Below are 19,057 nucleotides of genomic sequence, written 5' to 3'. Positions count from 1 at the left end.
GTAGTTTGGAAATTGGCAACTGTTTATGGATTTGCCTATGGATTGGTTTGGTGTCAGATTCTATTGTAGATGAGACTACTTTTGGAACATGTTTGGTCCCGTTATAATAAACGTATTGATAGTTAGGACTTACACGTATTTTACTGACTACACAAGGCTTTTGAATCTAATTCAATCACTTTTTTGTGAGCAGTCACTGTGACATCTCTGGAGTCAATGTTTGTTTATAGAGGTCTAAATTGATCAGGTCAACGTCCCAGCAACGACACAGGACGCAACTGGTGACTCATCCTCTACACGTGGAACATTCCAAAAAGGTTATGTTATAATATATTCACCAAGTTTATAAATTACGTTTCAGCCTTAAGAACATTTTAGAAAAACAAAAACATAATTTCAAATCTAAGGTTTTTTTTATTTTTTTCTAAGGTTTAGGCTTATGATTGTTCTGAACTGGGTCTTAGATCGATTATACCCTGGAAAATACAATCCATTCGTCTCCACTAAACTATTTACTGCATTGTACACATTTATTAACTGCGATGTGGTCGAAAGCAAGGAACAGCACGGTAAGGGGAACCACACAAAATGACAGGGTCGCTGTCAGATGCCCGAAGACCACGCCCACCACGTGTTACACAGAATTACAAAAGATGTGGATGGCCTTGCAAAGCCACATTCACACGGAGTCATAGGTTCCTCATGTCATCAGATCTAATAATCGCCACTGAGACCGACACGGAAATGCCAGAATCACAACAAGGCTGAAGATATTACGTACTCAGAGCTGCAAGAACTGTAATGTCGAGGTAGGCCAGGGATCTTATCACACATTCGAGGCAGTTTCCTAACCTTCATATCGGTATTTTACAGTGAGTATACGTTTATTTCACATAATGTGTGCCGTTTATTTTTTTCTGGGAGACTGCCTATTCTGTTGTTTTTTAAATATTAACTTTTCCATGGCTATTTCAAAACAGAAACCTTACTGCTCTCTTGTCACGAAAACGAAAGTTAAGCTGACAACCTACATAGGAATGATATGCCAATATTCGCACTCGAACTCGGTGATATTGTCGAATAAAGTAACGCGAAATGATCTTTCTTTAAGGAATATAGACGAATATAATCACAAAACTAACCATAACTATGATATCATGTTGCTAAATTTGGGCTGGACATGATCGCCGCCAATGAGTCATTCTGTACTATTCACTCATGTCAACATAGACATCTCTCTTTTTCTCTTATCTGTAGATGGCCACTGGTAGCCCTATAATAAACGGAGATGTCCCCCCTGGGCATTCGGGGACCTTGGAGGAAACCGTGCAACAGATCAACGTCCTGATCCAGGAGAACAGAGACCTGAAAGGTGAACAGAACTAGAAAACGAGAAACACCCTCATGAAATAATCGCAGACTTCTGATCCTATTAACAGATTCACAGCGAGTTTGTGGAGAAATTATGTTTGCGTTTTAGATGTGAGATAGGTAGCCACTGCACTCATCAAAACTTTGTTTGCTTTCATTTGCGTTTTTCTGGTCATTCTGTCGGTCACTGTGTACTGCTGTCCTCCTCTGAGTCTGCCATAAAGCTTAAAAATGAATTTTACTTGGATCTCTTAAATGTTCAAGGGCTTTGTGAGAACAACAACAAAAACCAAATCGGGAAAAACAAGTCACTCTTTCTCAATCTGTGCCCCGTCCTCCATCCAGACTCCCTGCAGAAGAGCAATCAGGCGATGAAGGAGCGCTTCGAGGGTCTGTCGGCTTGGCGGGAGAAACAGCAGGAGGAACGTGGCCTTCTGGAGAGCAGTCTGGAGAAGGCCACAAGCCGCCTGGAGGCAGTCACCGCTGAAAACCAGGAGCTGCGCACAAAGCTGGAGGAGCTGAGCGCAGGCGGCAAGGTGAGAACCTTCATCGTCCTCCGCCTCTTCGTCCTCCCCCGCCTCTTCCTTATGCCCAAAGAAAGAGACAATTGCAGTCTCTACTCACAACCGGCGGCCAGAAAAGCCAGCAGTAGATGTTAATATCTGTTAAATGCTCAAGGGACTGATGCAGTCCTGATACAAAAGTGAATTCAGGATTAATAGTCGGCGTTATGAGGATTGCCATATACTTTGCAGGCTTCTTATGCAGTAGGCTTGTAAAAGAAAAGTTACACTTTATTGACTGCATTAAATATGGTGTGTTTAACAATGTGATCAGTGATGTGAAAACTTAACTGTATGGTTCCTTGCACTCCGCTGGGTGGCTGTTGCTAGGCAAAATCAGTGGCAGAGACGGACGCCTTGTGCGCGCAGGTGGCTCGCCTGCAGGCGGAGAAGAACGACCTGTTGGCCATTAACTCTGAACTCCAAGTCAACGAGGGGCGAAGGTCGGAAGATGACTCCTTCATCGAGATCATCACCTTCATGGTGAGGAGGATATAGCAATCCTGATTAAAAACCGAATGCATTAGTTTGGCATCTTTTGGGGCATTCCAATGCGGTTCGGTTCGATATGAATAGATGCGCCACGGATTGTGTTTCCACTTATCCGGACTTATCCGTGATAAGCCGTACTTGTCTCTCAGTGCACCTCCGTTGGGGTACCAAGGCGTCTGAAAGGGTGCCAACAAGTTCGAGCTACTCACGTCTTCCGTTGATTGGTCGACAGAATTGTCACTTCCGTGCGACGGGGGGATAATTGCAAACAAACACAGTACCTTAAGGTATTTCTGGAAAACGCGAAAGCTTTGTTTGTTAAAGAAAATGTTGCGAGCTGTGCCATACCGCACCCTCACTACTAGGTCAAGGCGTGCTGGGCCTGAGCGTGCCCGCCGGTGGAAACACCCCATTTTAGGACAACAATCTCAGCCTTGAATTCAAAAACAACAGATAACATTAGTATAAAATAGCTAAATCCAAACGAAAAAAAATAATAATAAATGTCTTTCTGCCAATACACGGGCCTACCACTTACCTGAGCTGATCTTATGGGGGTGGTGCTATTTACCTGTGTGTGTGTGTGTGTGTGTGTGTGTGTGTGTGTGTGTGTGTGTGTGTGTGTGTGTGTGTGTGTGTGTGTGTGTGTGTGTGTGTGTGTGTGTGTGTGTGTGTGTGTGTGTGTTTCAGGACGGTGAGGAGGAGAACAATGGGGCAGAGAGCGGTGAGGAAAAGAAGAGAAGGGAATTGGAAGCAAGCAAGGGGCCCAATCTGACCGTCCACGAGCTGCTGCAGTCCCTGAGGGATGAGAGCCAAAGGGCGGGGAAGCTGCAAGAGGAGCTCCAGGCTTCTGAGTCCCGGTAGGCCGCATGGTCCATGGTTGAGATTTGTATTATTTGTTAGACAGTTAGATGTTGTCTCGCCTCGTGCTGTTTTCCCCCTCCCTGTCAGAGCCCTGTCTCTGAACCCGACTGTTAGTTAAAGATACATTTTCCTTAACTGATAAGAACTAAAGAAAAGGCTTCCATGAAGAAAAGGACTTTGAATCTTGCACCTTGATTTGAAACAAACTTCTTCACCACCATTCTATTTGTTTGGAGGTCCTCTCGGCTCCAGAAGTAGGCCTGTTGCTCTTCACTGGTATCATCATAGGACAAACACAGATTTCCCTAAAAACGTACCACCGGTCTGCTACTTTCATGTACCTTGGCACGGGTAGCAGAATAATCTAGTAAGGTCCAATCTATCAATCAAACTCTTAGTGGTATGAGGGATACCTATGTTTATCCCTACGATAACTCCTACGAAAATCATCGATGACAAGGAGTCAATGTGTATAAAACAAATGTTGCGTAATCAATATGTTTTCCCGTCTGACCACAGAGTGGCCGGGCTCCAGGGGAAGATGATCTGCTCCGACAGCTCCTCACAGACCTCCCTCCCACCAGAGACCCCGAAAACAACTCCGCCGGTACAGGTAGGCATACTCCGCAGTTGAGTGCCCCGCCCTGCTTTGCATTCGCTGCTGTAAATGAAAATGAACAACGCAAGGATCTCCGCTGCCTATGTTGTCATTCTTCAGAGAGAATGTGATGTGGCAAAGAATGACATGGACCTCTTGGTGATTCAAGTAACTGTGTGTGTGTGTGTGTGTGTGTGTGTGTGTGTGTGTGTGTGTGTGTGTGTGTGTGTGTGTGTGTGTGTGTGTGTGTGTGTGTGTGTGTGTGTGTGTGTGTGTGTGTGTGTGTTTGTGTGTGTCAGGATCAGGCTGTGAGCGAGGTGGAGAACCTGCGGGCCCAGATGTTGAGCCTGTTCAATGAGCTGCAGCAGGCTCAAAACAAGCTGGACGAGGCAGAAGGCATGAAGAAGGGTCTCCAGGACAGGTGGCTCATACCTCTCATCTACTCGTGTAGTTTATCAGCGCAGAGCTGCTGGGGTCCCTATTGATTACTAGACCGCCAGTGGGAGCGAGCTACCCTCTCCTCAACCATCGGCCTGATAATTATATTATTGGCCAATTTACAGAAGAAATATAAGATAAAATAAAATAAAATAAAAAGTAAACTTATACATTTCTTAATTTCTTCTCAATCTGATTTTTTTTCACTTTTAAACCGTGAAACCCGGACAACCAGGCTACAAACTAAACAAGAACAACAAATGACCGATCCCTGCTTCCCCCCTCTCTGTCCATGTCTCTCTGTGCTCCGCCCCTCTCTGTCCATGTCTCTCGTTCTGCTCCGCCCCTCTCTGTCCATGTCTCTCTCTGTGCTCCGCCCCTCTCTGTCCATGTCTCTCTCTGCTCCGCCCCTCTCTGTCCATGTCTCTCTGTGCTCCGCCCCTCTCTGTCCATGTCTCTCTGTGCTCCGCCCCTCTCTGTCCATGTCTCTCTCTCTGCTCCGCCCCTCTCTGTCCATGTCTCTCTCTGCTCCGCCCCTCTCTGTCCATGTCTCTCTGTCTGCTCCGCCCCTCTCTTGCTGTAGGTGTCGCGAGGTGGAGCATGAGGTGGCGACGCTGCAGGCGCAGCTGGTGGAGAAGCAGGCGGTGCAGGCGGAGAACGAGCAGCTGCGTCTGAGGGTGGACAGCATGACGGCGCAGGGTCAGATGGAGCAGAGGAAGATCGGAGAGGAGAAGTTAGTCACACACACGCACACACACACGACACACAAACACACAGCACTCCGTAAAAATATCTGACTACAATTGTAAAGACCTCTTTTATAACCTCTTTTTATAACCTCTTATTTCAACTTAGTCATGACTAGGCTGTATAAGTGTGTGCTATTGCTCATCTTCCTCCTCCTCTTCCTCCTCTTCATCCTCCTCTTCAGGAAGAACCATGACCAGCTGAAGGTAGCCTACACCAAGCTCTATCAGGACCATGAGGCCCTCAAGACAGAATTGGAGAAGAAAGAGGTGGGCTCCAGTTGCTTCAGGACTGTTGGTTTGAAGAGCAACTTTTAGAAATGTAGCCCTTTTAGTGTGTGAATCGCGCGATTAGGCTACGTTTCCCCCTGTGCGATCAGGGAATATAGCAAAGCCGTCCTGACAAGTAATTTTGCAAAAATGGCCAAAAAAGAGCATTCCATACCCAACCTTTAAGCGGCAACTTTAGTCACTGTTATGCCACACGCATCCATTGGTTTTGCATGGACTGTCCACGCACAGCCATGGGATGGCTAGTCAACGCTTCCACTGTGACCTCGCAGTTGGCACACCCTGCTTGCGCTTCGCGCGACAGACCGCGGTATAGGCCAAAGTTTTCAGTGTAAGCTGGCTCTAAGAATTAGGTCCCAGGCTACTAATCACGATTTAATACTGGTCTGGTTTACCTGCTTGCCTACTTTCCAACGCAGTCTGAGTCCGTGCCGAGCTCTGTTCTGGATGATCTGGGGGCCCGGCTGACTGCGGCGGAGGAGGCTCTGGTCCACAAGCAGGATCACATCGACGAGATGAAGCAGGAGATCTTCCAGAAGGAGAAGGAGCTGGAGACCATCTCTGTCTTCCAGGCACAGGTGTGTGTGTGTGTGTGTGTGTGTGTGTCTGTGTCTGTGTCTGTGTCTGTGTCTGGGTATGGATGTGTGTGTTAATCTATGTGATTCTGTGTGCAGGCGGATGTGTACTCGTCAGACTTCTACGCTGAGCGCGCCGCGAGGGAGAAGATCCACGAGGAGAAGGAGCATTTGGCCACCGAGCTGGACTTCACCAAGAAGTTAAACCGTCAGCTCCAGGACGAGCTTGAGTCGCTGGGCCGGTACGAGCTGAAACGTACCCCACCCATCTATCCATCAGGCAGCTCTCTCTCTCGCTCTTACTCTCTCTCTGACAAACCACAGTTATGTGAACTAAATTTATATAAGTGGAGACGCTGCTTGGCATTCATATCATTCTTTTTTCTGATCGTATCCTAATCAAGTTTGACTTCTCTTCCCGTCAGTATTTTCATTTGAGTTTGTTTTTTTAAAACCGGTTGAATGAGTCATCTGTTGATGTTCAGAAATCGGGCAAGGCCGGAACAAATTTAGCCATCTAAATGTGTCAGGCTATACATGAGACACTGATCCAAGATATTTTTTGCTTCGTAGGTGTTCAATATGTGGTTGCAAACACGCATTTAAGTATTCATACAGATAAAAGGCCTCCATCTTCAGATTTTATAAAAACAAAAGAAAAAAGGCTGCCTAGTGATTCTACCTTTCCTTTTCAAATTCGTTTAAAAATGATATCTCCCATATTCCATAACACAGCTATGTATTTCGTTTTTCCTTCTGTAGTCATTCGCTGTTTGAGATGAAGAAGAGACACTTGCCGGCCGGAGGAAATCCACACGGGGGCGCTGCAGCGCAAGGTGGAAGAGGTAAGCATTTGTTATGCACTTTTTCAAGGAACAGTTTAGGTTCTACTTTATTCTAGTAGTGTATAAGCCTTTTTTGTTTTAAATCCAACCTCTCAATCTGATTGAGGGGTGGTTATGTGATATGCTGTGTGATTCTGATTTTTGTGTTTTTTCTTTTCATGGTTCATTCTGCTTGTCGTGTCCTTTTTGGAGTAAATCACCTTGTTAGTGTGAATGAATAACGTAATCAGCTTCAAGATCAAGAACATGTTACAACAGTAGTTTCTGTCCTTGTGTTCGTCTGTGATTGTGTGTCTTTGTCTGTCTTGGTACGTGTGGGTTCTCCCCCCCTGTAGGTGGCGATGGCAGAGACTGGCAGCAGCAAGTGAACATTCCTGAGCACGTCTGTCCCAAGTGTAACGTCAACCTGCCCGACCTGGACAGTCTGCAAATCCACATCATGGATTGCATTATATGAACCTCTTCCAGCATCAGCACCAGCCTCCAGCCTCTCCAACAGTCATTGTACCTTAACTCAAGTCTTCCCTCTTCTTCTTGGTTGTTCGATACACTACTTCAAAAGTCTTCTCTTCCCTCATGCTTCTTTGTTGAAGGCCAGGGGTTGATAAGGCCTATTTTTTGAATATATCAGTATGTTTTTTTGTCTGCATAACCTAGTAGCTTAATCGTTTGTGTTAATCCAGAGCGATGTGACGTTGTTCACACACGTTCAGGGATCAGACTGTGGCCCAAGGGCACTTCAGCAGAATGGATTTCTCTATATACAGTACGGTTGGGAAGGGTGGATGGGGTACAATAGGGACTGTGAATCCTTTGCAACCGTTCTGTATGCAATTGTGTTATTTTAGTATCTGAGCTTATTATGTAATGCAAGAGGGAGATAGGGGTGTTTGTCTTTGGATTGCACACATCATTGAGCTGGTGTATGTACTGGAGAGAGAGAGATGTATAGAAACAGTGGATAATTGTTGTGTGTAGCCAGATTTTTGCCGATAAAATAACCAAAGTTCGCCTTTATAAATGGGTTGGATTGTGAGGTGGTGGTTATTTTATGGTCTCAAAAAGTTGTTTCCGTTATGAACGTTCAAAAAATCATACTCTGCTAAGACAATGCCATGGGTGTTCTTCAGTGGAAGGAAGAATTGTATATTATTTTAACCCACGTTGAGTGTGCACCTCAATTTTCATCACAATCAAAAAAGATTTATTTGAGATATATTAATAAGTAAATAATATTTGCGTTCATCTCTTACTTAGCCAGTTGCACTTTAACAAGGGATTTATTTTACCCACTATGCAAATTTTAATTTGTTGATATGGAAGTAACGATTAATATTGAGTTAATCAATATTATAATAGGACATATATGAAGAACACAGAACACTGGATGTCGGCAGTGGCTATAAACGGCCCCTAGAACTGAAAGAGGTGTTAGTGATGATAACAGTGTTTGTGCTTTAATTACATCCAATAAAACATATACAATCATTGCATTTCGTGTTTGTACTTGTGCAAACAAAGGTTCTCAAAGCTACAGTTGGCCCACCACTGTTTTAAACCCTTTACCACTCTTTAATTCCTAGTGATTATAACAGTCACATATATAAGAAACTCCTAAATAGGTGAACAAAAATAATACATTCCTCATAAATAATAATAATAATGTAGAACTAATAAGTTATTTGATTACTTGACACACATATATAAATAAAAATGTAAAGAAAGAAATTGAACAATAAAATAATCCCTAACAAAGCCATATCCTCTTCGTGAGGCTTTTTCAGTTTTAGAGCCTTCTGCATTCTACTTGCCCCCATCATGGCTCCACCCACTTCCGCTGGCCACTGGATATTAGGTCCTCGAACTAGCCTGAATAAAAGTATAAACATGACTAAATGTTCTCAAAGTTTAAAGAAATGACTTTATTTTGTATCACTTCTTTAATTTTCTTTAATACGTTCGTGTTTTTAAATGTTTAGAATTTAGGCACACAGCCCTTTAACTAACGCTTGATCTTAAACAGGCTTTATATGATGAGCCTGCCACTGGGGCTGTCAACACAATGGGGTCCTTCATTTAGCGCCAGTTTTAGATTCTCTCATCGTAGAATAGTAGAAGCAAAGCTGTGTTCAGTATGGATTTACGTATGTAATAACGTTATATTGAACTTAAACAAACTTTAAACAATCCATAAACATCTGCGACGTAACGGCACTCTTCCTGATAAGCAGGCCGAAATCACACGACTTTGAGCACGCTTGTCAGTGGTAAGTTTTCGTTTTATTTCTTCCCTGTCATTTCTGGAAAGTCGAAATTACTTGATCGTCGCTTGAAAAGTCATATCACTGCTCATATAACTATATTTAATTAAATGTATATGTCATTGTTCAGTACCCAGATCATTTATAATCCGCACAAGGTCCTACGACTGAAAATGGAACGTAAGTATTATTATTATTAATATAACATGCCATACAAATCAATGTTTTGCACACTGCATTTTGGACCTGATTCATTTAGCAATTCTTTATTTAGGGGAGGATGATCTGGACCTTTTGACATCGCTGTTGGATGAGAATGAGGACGTTGAAGATCCACACGTTCAAAAGAGCTCGGTGGATGACTTTGATGATCTGTTTGACAACGATGACGACGACGTTGAATATGAAGACGGAATCGCAGCGGAGAAGGCCGGAGGGAAGGATGACGTGGTGACCGATCTGTTTGGGGATGTAGATGACATCGAAGATGAGGATACGGAGGGTGAGCAGCAAGCCGCTGACGCAGAAGACGACGACAGTCTTAACAAGTCGAAAGAGGACTTGCAAGGTTTGTTCAGTTCATTTTAATCTTCCATATAGGCCTTAAATGCATTTTTAAAGGTAGTGAAATTCACTACGTGTGTGTGTGGTTGTGGGTGTGTGTCCTTATCAGAGGAGCTGCGGCGCATGCAGGAGAAAATGCAGAAGCTACAGCAGCAACTGTCGGCGTCTCAGAAGCCCCCTCCTGCCTCAGCCGCCACCCCTGGTCGGGGTGCCCGGACTGTGGCTTCAGTCAAGAAGAAGTCCCTCTCGCTGGGTGGGACCCCCGCCAAGGGCTCCGCTACCCAGACCCCCTCAAAGGGGAGGACCCCCGCCAAGGGCTCCGCTACCCAGACCCATTCGAAGGGGAGGACCCCCGCCAAGGGCTCCGTTACCCAGACCACCACAAAGACACCCTCCTCCACTCAGAAGACTAAGCTCCCAGCAGGTATAAGATCATATAGGATACTTTAATGTATTTATAGACATTTTGGGGCAAAAGCCGCAAGTACCGGACAGTATTAGAATATTAAAAAAATATTCTAAAACAATAAAACTGCAAGTTTAGAGAAATTAGTATCTAGATATGAAAAAATATCGATGGTCATATACCATATGAGATAAGGTGGTCTACTGAAGGCCTGTTATATTATAGATGTATCTTCTGTTATCGCAGCCAAATCATCTCCCCCAGACCTGGTTAGAGGAGGCGACCCCAAGCGCGTGGAGTCCAGTGACTTCTCAGACCAGCTGGTCAACGCCGACATGTTTAAACGCAAGCCACGCACAGCCCACCTGACCAAACCCAGCACGTCTCCAGGTAATGAACACAACTGCATTTGATTGTGCTTCACAGTCTGCCCTTCGTATCCCGACTGCGTGAAGCTCTGTAAATGGCATTTTTAAAAAGTCTGCTGCTTCTTTACAGCAGTACCCAAATACCAAAATACTCCCCAAATAATAAAATTATGAATGACTTTTATGAATTACTATGTTGGGTTTAACTTTTTTTGTCACTGGATTCTTAGAGGACAGAGGCCCATTGGTGGAAATCAAGATTGGCAGCACTTTCCAGCCAGTGGAGCCCCGACCCCAGCCTTCAAACTCCCAGCCGAGGCCCGCTCCTCTCCCTGACCCCAAAGATGTGGCAGTGGAAAAGTACTCTGGACTCAGGCTCAGGTCTGGACTGTTGAAATAAATCCCTATGTGACACCACTTCCATGTGTTGTGATATTCCCTATCATACTAATATAGCACTATTTTAAACGACAACCGTTAACGTTACTTTAACTTGTTTTCATAATTACCGGAGAGCAAATTTAGATTAGGGAATCTAGAGTTACCATCCAAGTGCAAAATGAATACATTTCCCATCCAAAGTGTGTGTTTTGCTCAAGCCTCTCAAGTTGACTGTCCTACTCTGTTCCAGGAACCCACTGGTCTCTTCCTGTGAGATGGATCGCAAGATGGCCGAGCGGCGGTTGATCCGGCTCTCCCAGTTGCCACAGCGCATTGTTCAGGAGAAGCTGGAGGACAGCGACTGGGTGACGTTCGCAGTGCTGATCAACAAGGCCACCAGGCAGGCCAAGGGGAGCGTAAGTCTTTAGTCGTTGTCTGTAGACTTGTATTCACTAGTTTCTTTACTCCCCCTCCGTGCCCTGGTATGTAAAATGGGCGGGCCCATCGCTATTAATAATAATAATAATAATAATAATACATTTAATTTAGAGGCGCTTTTCAAGACACCCAAGGTCACCTTACAGAGCATATATATATATACACATATATATATGTTATGAGTGACACCTCTGTTTGTCCAACGACGACGCCTCGGTGAAATGGGTCTGTGATGTTTTATATATGTGCGGGTACAGAAGTTATCGTATGTGCGGTTTATAGTTGGAAGTTGTTTTAAGTAGTGCAGTCAACACGGTCATAGATCTCATAGAATCTCAGCAGATCAGAATCAGAGCACCTTTCATGTGGACTCATGCATAAATGACAATAAGATAAGATAATAAATAGTACTTTATTGATCCAAATTCAGCATATGGACCGTTTTTCTATCCTTGATATTTAAGCATGTTTTCCCTTTGCCGTTATAGGTTCTTGGGGTCCTTTGCAGACCCTTTACTACTGCTATTCTTTATTACTTACTGTTACTGCAGTTTCCTACTGGTGGTCAAGTTTGTTTTTGCCAATGACGGAACCACGCCTCCAGCAACATGATTTGTCCCAACAAATATGAATTGGATGAAAGGGAAACGCCCGCTCACTCAGATTAAACTGCCATCCGACTTTACATTTACATTTAGGGCATTTAGCAGATGCTGAATGCCCCTACACATTGACACATCCACGGTGGAGTCAACTAGGCAAGGCGACAGCCACCTCGTCAGGAGCAGTAAGGGATAGGTGCCTTGCTCGGGGACACATCGACTCAGCCAGCAGGACCCGGGGATTGAACTAGCAACCTTCCGTTATGCTAACGCTCTGACCCGACCCTTGACATCCAGGGAAACACGTTCAGCACATGGACGCTCAGCGACCTCCACGACCTGGAGGTGTGCGTGACGCTGATGCTGTTCGGGAACGAACACAAGGAGCACTGGAAGACGGAGGTGGGCTCCGTCATCGGAGTCCTCAACCCCAACCTGATGAAGCAGAGGGACGGCTACGACGGGGTAAGGAACCTCCGCCTCTCTCACTCTCTCACTCACTCACTCGCTCACTCACTCACTCACTCACTCACTCACTCACTCACTCACTCACTCACTCACTCACTCACTCACTCACTCACTCACTCACTAACTTGTAGCCCTTTTCCACCGAAATGCTTTTGTTCTTGAACCGGTTCCGTTCAGGATTCTTGTAACCTTCGTGCTATCGAGCAAAGCGGCCTGTGTTTCAATCCGTTTTGAGCTGTGGAAACAATCGTAAAAAGGGATGCATCATTGTGGGTTAGGGGCGTTGCACAATGCACACCGGGAGTAGTAGTACACTTGCATTTTTTTTCAACCTGACGATTATGACACGCCCGCTGACCTGATTATGGTTCGCACTTCACGCCATTTTTTTTGGGTTCTAGCTGGGAACCAACTCTCCAGGCTGCGAAACCAATTAGGTCTCAACCGCTCAGGACGATTAGATGTTAAGCGTGTGAACCAGAACGGCACCCCTTCCGTGTTTGTCATCGGGGGAACTAGTGCACTATAATCCCCACGACCGGCGGACGTCTGGATTCTGAACGCTTGCTGTGTGTCAGCCTCCATCAGCCCTGACAGCTTCTCTCCCTCCCGGTCCCTCATTCTAAAGATCAGCCTGTCGGTGGACAACCCCCAGAAGGTTCTGCTGATGGGCACGGCGCAGGACTACGGCACCTGTAAGGGCATGAAGAAGAACGGGGACCCCTGCTCCAAGATAGTGAACATGGTGAGTCCTCGCCCCGTCTGTGGTCGGTCATCCTTCGCTTATCCAGATCTTGAATGAAGTCTAAAGTTACATTAGCAATGCAAAACAAACACAGACCACAGACGGACTGTTTTATAGATATTATGCAGCATATTAATATATTAAGAGAAGTTGGGGAAAATGCAGCCATCAAACATGTTTTGATGTAGTTTCTAGCGTGCAATGCAATTGAATTGAATTGGGGGGTCATCAAAGCCGTACTTTGTCAAACCTAACGCTTCCATGGGTCAAAGTACACAAAGAAAATGAATCACTTTCTGGAAATTCCCATTTAACAAAGAAATCCCCTTTTCTAAATCCACTTTTCTCCATGGTGTGTGTTTCGTCGGTCCCAGTACGACTGCCAGTTCTGCCAGTACCACGTCACAGCTGCGTACAAGAAGATGAGCTCCAAGCGGGCCGAGCTGCAGTCCTCGTATTCGGGGAAGGTTCCGGGTAAGGTGAAGGGGGCCGGCAGCCTGAAGGAGCGGCTGTGTCAGGGGGGCTTCTACTACGGGGGCGTGTCCTCCGCCGCCTGTGTCTCCTCTCTGTGAGTAACCAGTGACTAGGGCTGTGCAATTAATCCTTTTTTTTTTTTTTTGCGCTATTTCGATCTTTGGGTCAAACGATCTCCAAACTAATATAATTGAGTTTAAATGATATTTTTTCTATATTCTTTTTATTTGAGCTTTTTTTTTTTTTTATGGGAAATTTCAAAGTTATCAGGGTACAAAGTGTTTTTTTTGGAGAGAAATAATAATAATACAAGTCATGTTTTCAAACTCAACGCTGCTTATCAGTATAAAGACATAATGCTAAATCTACTTAACATTATTATTAAAATAAAACAAAATGCAACCCAACTATATTTTTTATTTTCCAAAAATATATTGTTTCACAAATTTGTTTTGTGTTTGATAATTATGAAAGGGAACAAAATGGGTCACTTTTGTTTGAAAAATACGGCAAACACTGTCTTGTGTGTTGTTAGGGGCGGGTCCAAGCCCAACAAGTCGACCCAGCTAACCCTGAACTCGCTGTTCGTGAAGGGAGCCTCCAAGCAGTTCGACGAGGCCAAGAGACTGGGTAAGAACTGGGAGGGGTACAAAATCCAACACACACACACACACCCATACATAGAAGAGCACGTACATACCACGTCCACAGTTCATCCGTCTGTGCGGCATGTGAATCTTCTTGACTATAAACAGGGTCTCGTCCCAACCGATGTCTTTGAATCATATGATACATTATTTTGATTAAATTCAATGTGTCTGTGTGTGTGTGTGTGTGTGTGTGTGTGTGTGTCTGTGTGCGCCACTTCACAGTGGTAAAGTCGGGCGAGGTTTCCGGCTGCTCGGACGACTTTAAAAGCCTGATGTCCCATCAAACGCCCGGAGCACTGCAGCTGAAGAAGCACCTGCTGCACGCCAAAACCCCAGGTACTGATCTGATACCCTATCACCCCTGACGACCGCGGTTCCACCCCCACTAGACTCGAGAAGGAGCTCAAAGATCGAAACACACCCTCCAAGTCATACCATGTTTTGGTAACACTTTACAATAAGGTGCCATAATAAATAGCAAACTAATCATTACCTAACCCTTTGTTAATATTTCTTAATTGTTACTAAAATATCTATTTGGCACAAGTTAATAGTTTTTTTTCACTGACCACAGAGTGTCGCTGGTTAGGGTTAGGGTTAGGGTCGTGTGTTAGGGTTAGGGCCGTGTGTTAGGGTTAGGGTCGTGTGTTAGGGTTGGGTTAGGGTTATGCAAACAACTAATATTTTATTAATGATGAAAAAACTAATAACTTGTGCCAAATAGATATTTAGTAACAATTAAGAAATATTAACAAAGGGTTAGGTAATGACTAGTTTGCTAATTATTATCGGACCTTATTATAACGCGTTACCCAGGTTTTTTTTAATCAGAATTTTCATGTTTTTCATTGAATCGTTCAAAGCACTCGCTTTTAAGTCGATTTCCCTTTGCCCGAAACAGTCGTTTCCTGTGTGCAGTCGTAGCCTGGCCGAGTGAAAACAGTTGCAATTGCTTCAGTCAGGCAGTGACTGAGCAAACAGACAGTTCAAGAATCAACCCAAAACAAGTAGTGAAGGAGAGGGTCAATCCCAGCCGTTGCGGTCACGTCTTCGCTCTGACGTGTTCTTATGTTTTAGGAGAAATGCATTTGAGCTACAGCGGAGGCCACTGTCTGCTCCGCGGGTAACGCAGCGATACTAGCGGCCCACGGATGCTCTTCCACGCTGAAGTCTAACCGCAGCATTACTCCGTCTCCCTGCCCCGCAGGCTCCCCGGGCGGCGGCGCCGGCTCCGGCATGCAGTCCATCTCCGCCTCGGACCTGCTCAAACAGCAGAAGAAGATGCAGCTGGAGCTGTTGGAGAGCCGCCGCCGCCGCGCCGCCGAGGCGCTCCAGAAGCAGGCCGGGCCGGCAACACCGAGGCCCGCGTCCGCGTCCGTATCGCACCCGACGTCGGCCCCCAGGGTCTCGCCCTCTACGTCGGCCCCCAGGGTCTCGTCCTCTACGTCGGCCCCCAGGGTCTCGCCTTCGACGTCGGCCCCCAGGGTCTCGCCCTCGACGTCGGCCCCCAGGGTCTCGCCCTCGACGTCGGCCCCCAGGGTCTCGCCCTCGTCCTCGCGGGGGCCCGCGGGCCCACTGCTGTCCCCCAAAGCGGCCTCTGAGGTGCCCCGAGGGGCCGCCAGGAGCCCCCCCGCGGCCCACGCCCCCACCCTCGGACGGGGCTTCTCGGAGGGCGACGACATCGTCTTCTTCGACCGCAGCCCGCAGCAGGCTCCGCCCCCGGCCGCGCTCGGGCTGTCGGCGGCCAAGATGGCCGCCCTGAGGAGGTTGAAGGCGAAGGGGGCGGGGCTCGCCAAGGAAGACCCCAACGCCGTAAAGAGGAAGAGGAGCAGCAAGGACGGCGAGATCAGCGCCCGCGTGGAGAAGAACATGGCGGCCGTCGAGGGTACGCACGTACCGACACGCACGCGCACGCACACACTCCCTTAGCAACACTCCCTTAGCTACAGGATCTGTGGTGGCTTTTCTACTTCCAAGTATGTAAGTGACCAATCACCAATCTCAAAAATATTTACAATGTTTCGATGTTTTGATGTACCTGTGCAGGTAATGAGGCCGAAGAGGAGGAGCCGGCGCAGAAGAGAAGGCGGGACCTCAGCTACATCCAATCAGATGAGTTCCAGAAGATTCTCAAAGCCAAGTCGCGCCATCAGGCTGCGCTACAGGCGGTAAGGAGAGCATTCAGCCGGACTGTTGGATAAGACCACTTCTACTGGCCCACCGCCAAAGTGGTACAGTCCGAACATAAAACCAAAGACTATTGTTACGTGCCTTGTGTAATCGTTTATTTAGAAAGAGAAAAACACCTCAAGTAACAATAACTTGAACCAGGAAGTGGAGGATAATTTTTCGATGCATTAATATTTCTTAGCACTGCCCGGACTGTGCAGGGTCATGACCAATGACCCTCCCAACATGCCCACCAGGAAGTGGACCAACGCCTCTCAGCTCTCTGGCGATTATCACAAGTTAAACCTTTGTTAAATGTTGCTATGTGTTGGCAGGCGGAGTACCAGATCCAGGAACGTTACTTCGACCCCCTGGTGAAGAAGGAGCAGCTGGAGGAGAAGATGAGGGACACCAAGGAGATGAAGTGTCGAGCCGTCTCTTGTAAACAGGTACCAGCTAGTTAGCTCTCTGTTGCTAACCCTAACCCTAACTACGTACACCAGACCTCCCTGCATCTTCTATACGTTATATCGATCTGTTGTGTCAGTTCGGTGGCGTCAGACGAACTTTGCAGAGTTTGATTCCCTATGGAAACCAGGTTTCTGAATTAATGTGTTTTTTATTTTGAGGTTTTTGGTGACATACAGTCTGCTTTGAGCAGCTCTGATGTTGGGGTTGGGATGAACCAAGAGGCACGTACTGGACTTCCAGACGTTAAGTGTGTGTGTGTGTGTGTGTGTGTGTGTGTGTGTGTGTGTGTGTGTGTGTGTGTGTGTGTGTGTGTGTGTGTGTGTGTGTGTGTGTGTGTGTGTGTGTGTGTGTGTGTGTGTGTGTGTGTCCCCCCCCCCCCCAGTGTAATTACACCTACTTTAAGCCTGCGGACCGCTGCGTGGAGGGGAACCACACGCTGAAGTGGCACGACGCTCTGAAGCGCTTCTTCAAGTGTCCCTGCGGCCAGCGCTCCATCGCCCTGGACCGGTTACCCAGCAAGCACTGCAGGTGAGCGGGCCGCCACGCCTCCCTGTCTGTCTCTCTCCTTCTTACCTTTTTCACAGGTGACCCTGAGCAAGACACCCTCAACTGTGTGTGTGTGTGTGTGTGTGTGTGTGTGCGTGTGTGTGTGTGTGTGTGTGTGTGTGTGTGTGTGTGTGTGTGTGTGTGTGTGTGTGTGTGTGTGTGTGTGTGTGTGTGTGTGTGTGTGTGTGTGTGTGTGTGTGTGTGTGTGTGTGTGTGTGTGATCCTATCCTCTCATCCTTTTCTCTCCTGCTTTGTTTGCTTTTGACTTCTTTCTGGATCTCATTCAAGGCTCTCCCCCACTTCTTTGTTTCCTCAACCCTCTATCTGTCTATATTTTAGGATTTCAAAGATGTTCCCGTGTCATCCTATCCCTCTCCCATTAATTACGTCCAAATACGGAGGTACATCACGCACAAGCGCACACATTGTGAGTCTTACCCCCTCCTCTCTGTCTTGCAGTAACTGTGGGCTCTTCAAGTGGCAGAGAGACGGCATGCTGAGGGTAAGCCCCCATTACCTCCTTGAATACATGCCATGCCTTGTGATATCCCACCTTTTTATTATCAAAGGTGACAGATTATACCACCGGGTGTGAGTGTGATTAGCCGTTATAAGCCATTTTGAAAATCGGCCTCTTCTGACATCACAAGTGGGCGTGTCCACCTAGATGCATGACAGATAGATGAGCAACTTTTGCAACAGTCCACCGGGTAGGATGGTAGACTGATCTATCCAGCACACATCTAGGTGGACACGCCCACTTGTGATGTCAGAAGAGGTCGATTTTCAAATAACGACTTGTAACGGCTAATCACACTCACACCTGGTGGTATAATATGTCACCTCTAAATTGTGTTTTGCCTGAGTCTCATGCATTCGTCTATAAAGCAATGGCCAGTAGTCAAACAAATGCATGAGTACCATGAGACTCAACCAAAGCACAATTGCATCCAAACAGAGTGGGCCGGGTCAGAAAGGCTGATTGCTGCTGTTACTGCTGCATTCGAGTCTGTGTGGGAACAGCATTCACGGTTCTGTTGTTTTGATGTGTCTTTGTTTCCAGGAGAAGAAGGGGCCCAAGATAGCAGGCGAGCTACTACAGCCGCGCGGCGATGAGGGGCCCAAGTTCCTGAACAGCATGCAGTGAGGTCACTTTGGCCCAATCCCATTTCTACCCCTTACGCCTTCCCCTTACGCCTTCCCCTTACGCCTTCCCCTTACCCCTTCCCCTTACCCCTTCCCCTTACCCCTTCAAAACAAGGGGGAGGGGGAAGGGGAAGGGGTAGAAATGGGATTGGGCCGTTTCCTCTCCCTCAGATACCTCCCCCCCAACATGGGGACAAAACCCCAAACCCTACTGGAAGTCTCTTATTTACTGTGTTGTACAGGAGAAATACTTTTTACATTTCGTCACATCCTTTTTTGTTTTTTTTGTACATTTTATGAACTGTGAGATTTTCGTACTAATAATGGATAATTTAAATGTTTTTAAATTGTTATTCTGTTGAGCTGAGGGATCATTAAATGGTTTACAGCTGGACTAGACTGCCTACACTTTTTTTAAAATATATTAACAACCTTAATATTAAGGTCAAGGCTGTACTTAACCTTTAATATATTAACCAGAATAGTTCCTCCCTCCTCTTTACACTTTACATTAGTGTCTTGTTAGTGCGTTTAATTACACAAGTAGAACTGTGTAATAGGCAATGTTACATGTAACAGTATAAT

The 19,057-nt window shown here is 46.3% G+C and overlaps 2 protein-coding genes across 5 annotated transcripts; both read left to right on the top strand.

Moving 5' to 3' along the window:
* Positions 1-688: 688 nt before the first annotated feature.
* optn (optineurin) lies at positions 689-8,276 on the top strand. Of its 3 annotated transcripts, none has more exons than XM_030341821.1 (13): positions 689-872; positions 1,258-1,372; positions 1,717-1,907; positions 2,265-2,417; positions 3,117-3,286; positions 3,810-3,903; positions 4,188-4,309; positions 4,910-5,059; positions 5,258-5,342; positions 5,783-5,941; positions 6,038-6,180; positions 6,701-6,783; positions 7,119-8,276. In XM_030341821.1, the coding sequence occupies exons 2-13, from the start codon at positions 1,258-1,260 to the stop codon at positions 7,238-7,240; spliced, it is 1,587 nt and encodes a 528-aa protein (XP_030197681.1). In that variant the 5' UTR covers positions 689-872; the 3' UTR covers positions 7,241-8,276. The 3 variants fall into 3 exon arrangements, with proteins under 3 accessions (XP_030197681.1, XP_030197683.1, XP_030197682.1); XM_030341822.1 differs by having other exon boundaries at positions 692-809; XM_030341823.1 differs by lacking the exon at positions 2,265-2,417.
* A 542-nt stretch (positions 8,277-8,818) lies between these two features.
* Positions 8,819-18,866, top strand: mcm10 (minichromosome maintenance 10 replication initiation factor). Of its 2 annotated transcripts, XM_030342200.1 has the most exons (18): positions 8,819-9,050; positions 9,174-9,224; positions 9,319-9,612; positions 9,718-10,032; positions 10,261-10,404; positions 10,613-10,763; positions 11,014-11,179; positions 12,101-12,268; positions 12,900-13,016; positions 13,391-13,584; positions 14,026-14,120; positions 14,363-14,476; positions 15,348-16,025; positions 16,187-16,308; positions 16,645-16,758; positions 17,163-17,308; positions 17,786-17,828; positions 18,390-18,866. In XM_030342200.1, the coding sequence occupies exons 2-18, from the start codon at positions 9,218-9,220 to the stop codon at positions 18,471-18,473; spliced, it is 2,952 nt and encodes a 983-aa protein (XP_030198060.1). In that variant the 5' UTR covers positions 8,819-9,050; positions 9,174-9,217; the 3' UTR covers positions 18,474-18,866. The 2 variants fall into 2 exon arrangements, with proteins under 2 accessions (XP_030198060.1, XP_030198059.1); XM_030342199.1 differs by lacking the exon at positions 8,819-9,050 and having other exon boundaries at positions 9,304-9,612.
* The last annotated feature ends 191 nt before the right edge of the window (positions 18,867-19,057 follow it).

Source organism: Gadus morhua, chromosome 19 (genome assembly GCF_902167405.1).
Source record: "Gadus morhua chromosome 19, gadMor3.0, whole genome shotgun sequence".
Lineage (NCBI taxonomy): Eukaryota > Metazoa > Chordata > Actinopteri > Gadiformes > Gadidae > Gadus > Gadus morhua.
Note: the sequence above shows the minus strand (reverse complement) of the source record. Positions and strands in the feature narration are given on the sequence as shown.

Coding starts and splice junctions, on each gene's coding strand:
- optn (XM_030341821.1), top strand. CDS start 1,258: ATGGCCACTGGTAGCCCTATAATAAACGGAGATGTCCCCCCTGGGCAT. Junction 3,904..4,187: donor AAACAACTCCGCCGGTACAG/GTAGGCATACTC, acceptor TGTGTGTGTCAG/GATCAGGCTGTGAGCGAGGT. Junction 5,060..5,257: donor AGGAAGATCGGAGAGGAGAA/GTTAGTCACACA, acceptor CCTCCTCTTCAG/GAAGAACCATGACCAGCTGA.
- mcm10 (XM_030342199.1), top strand. Junction 10,764..11,013: donor TACTCTGGACTCAGGCTCAG/GTCTGGACTGTT, acceptor ACTCTGTTCCAG/GAACCCACTGGTCTCTTCCT. Junction 17,309..17,785: donor TTACCCAGCAAGCACTGCAG/GTGAGCGGGCCG, acceptor TCTGTCTTGCAG/TAACTGTGGGCTCTTCAAGT.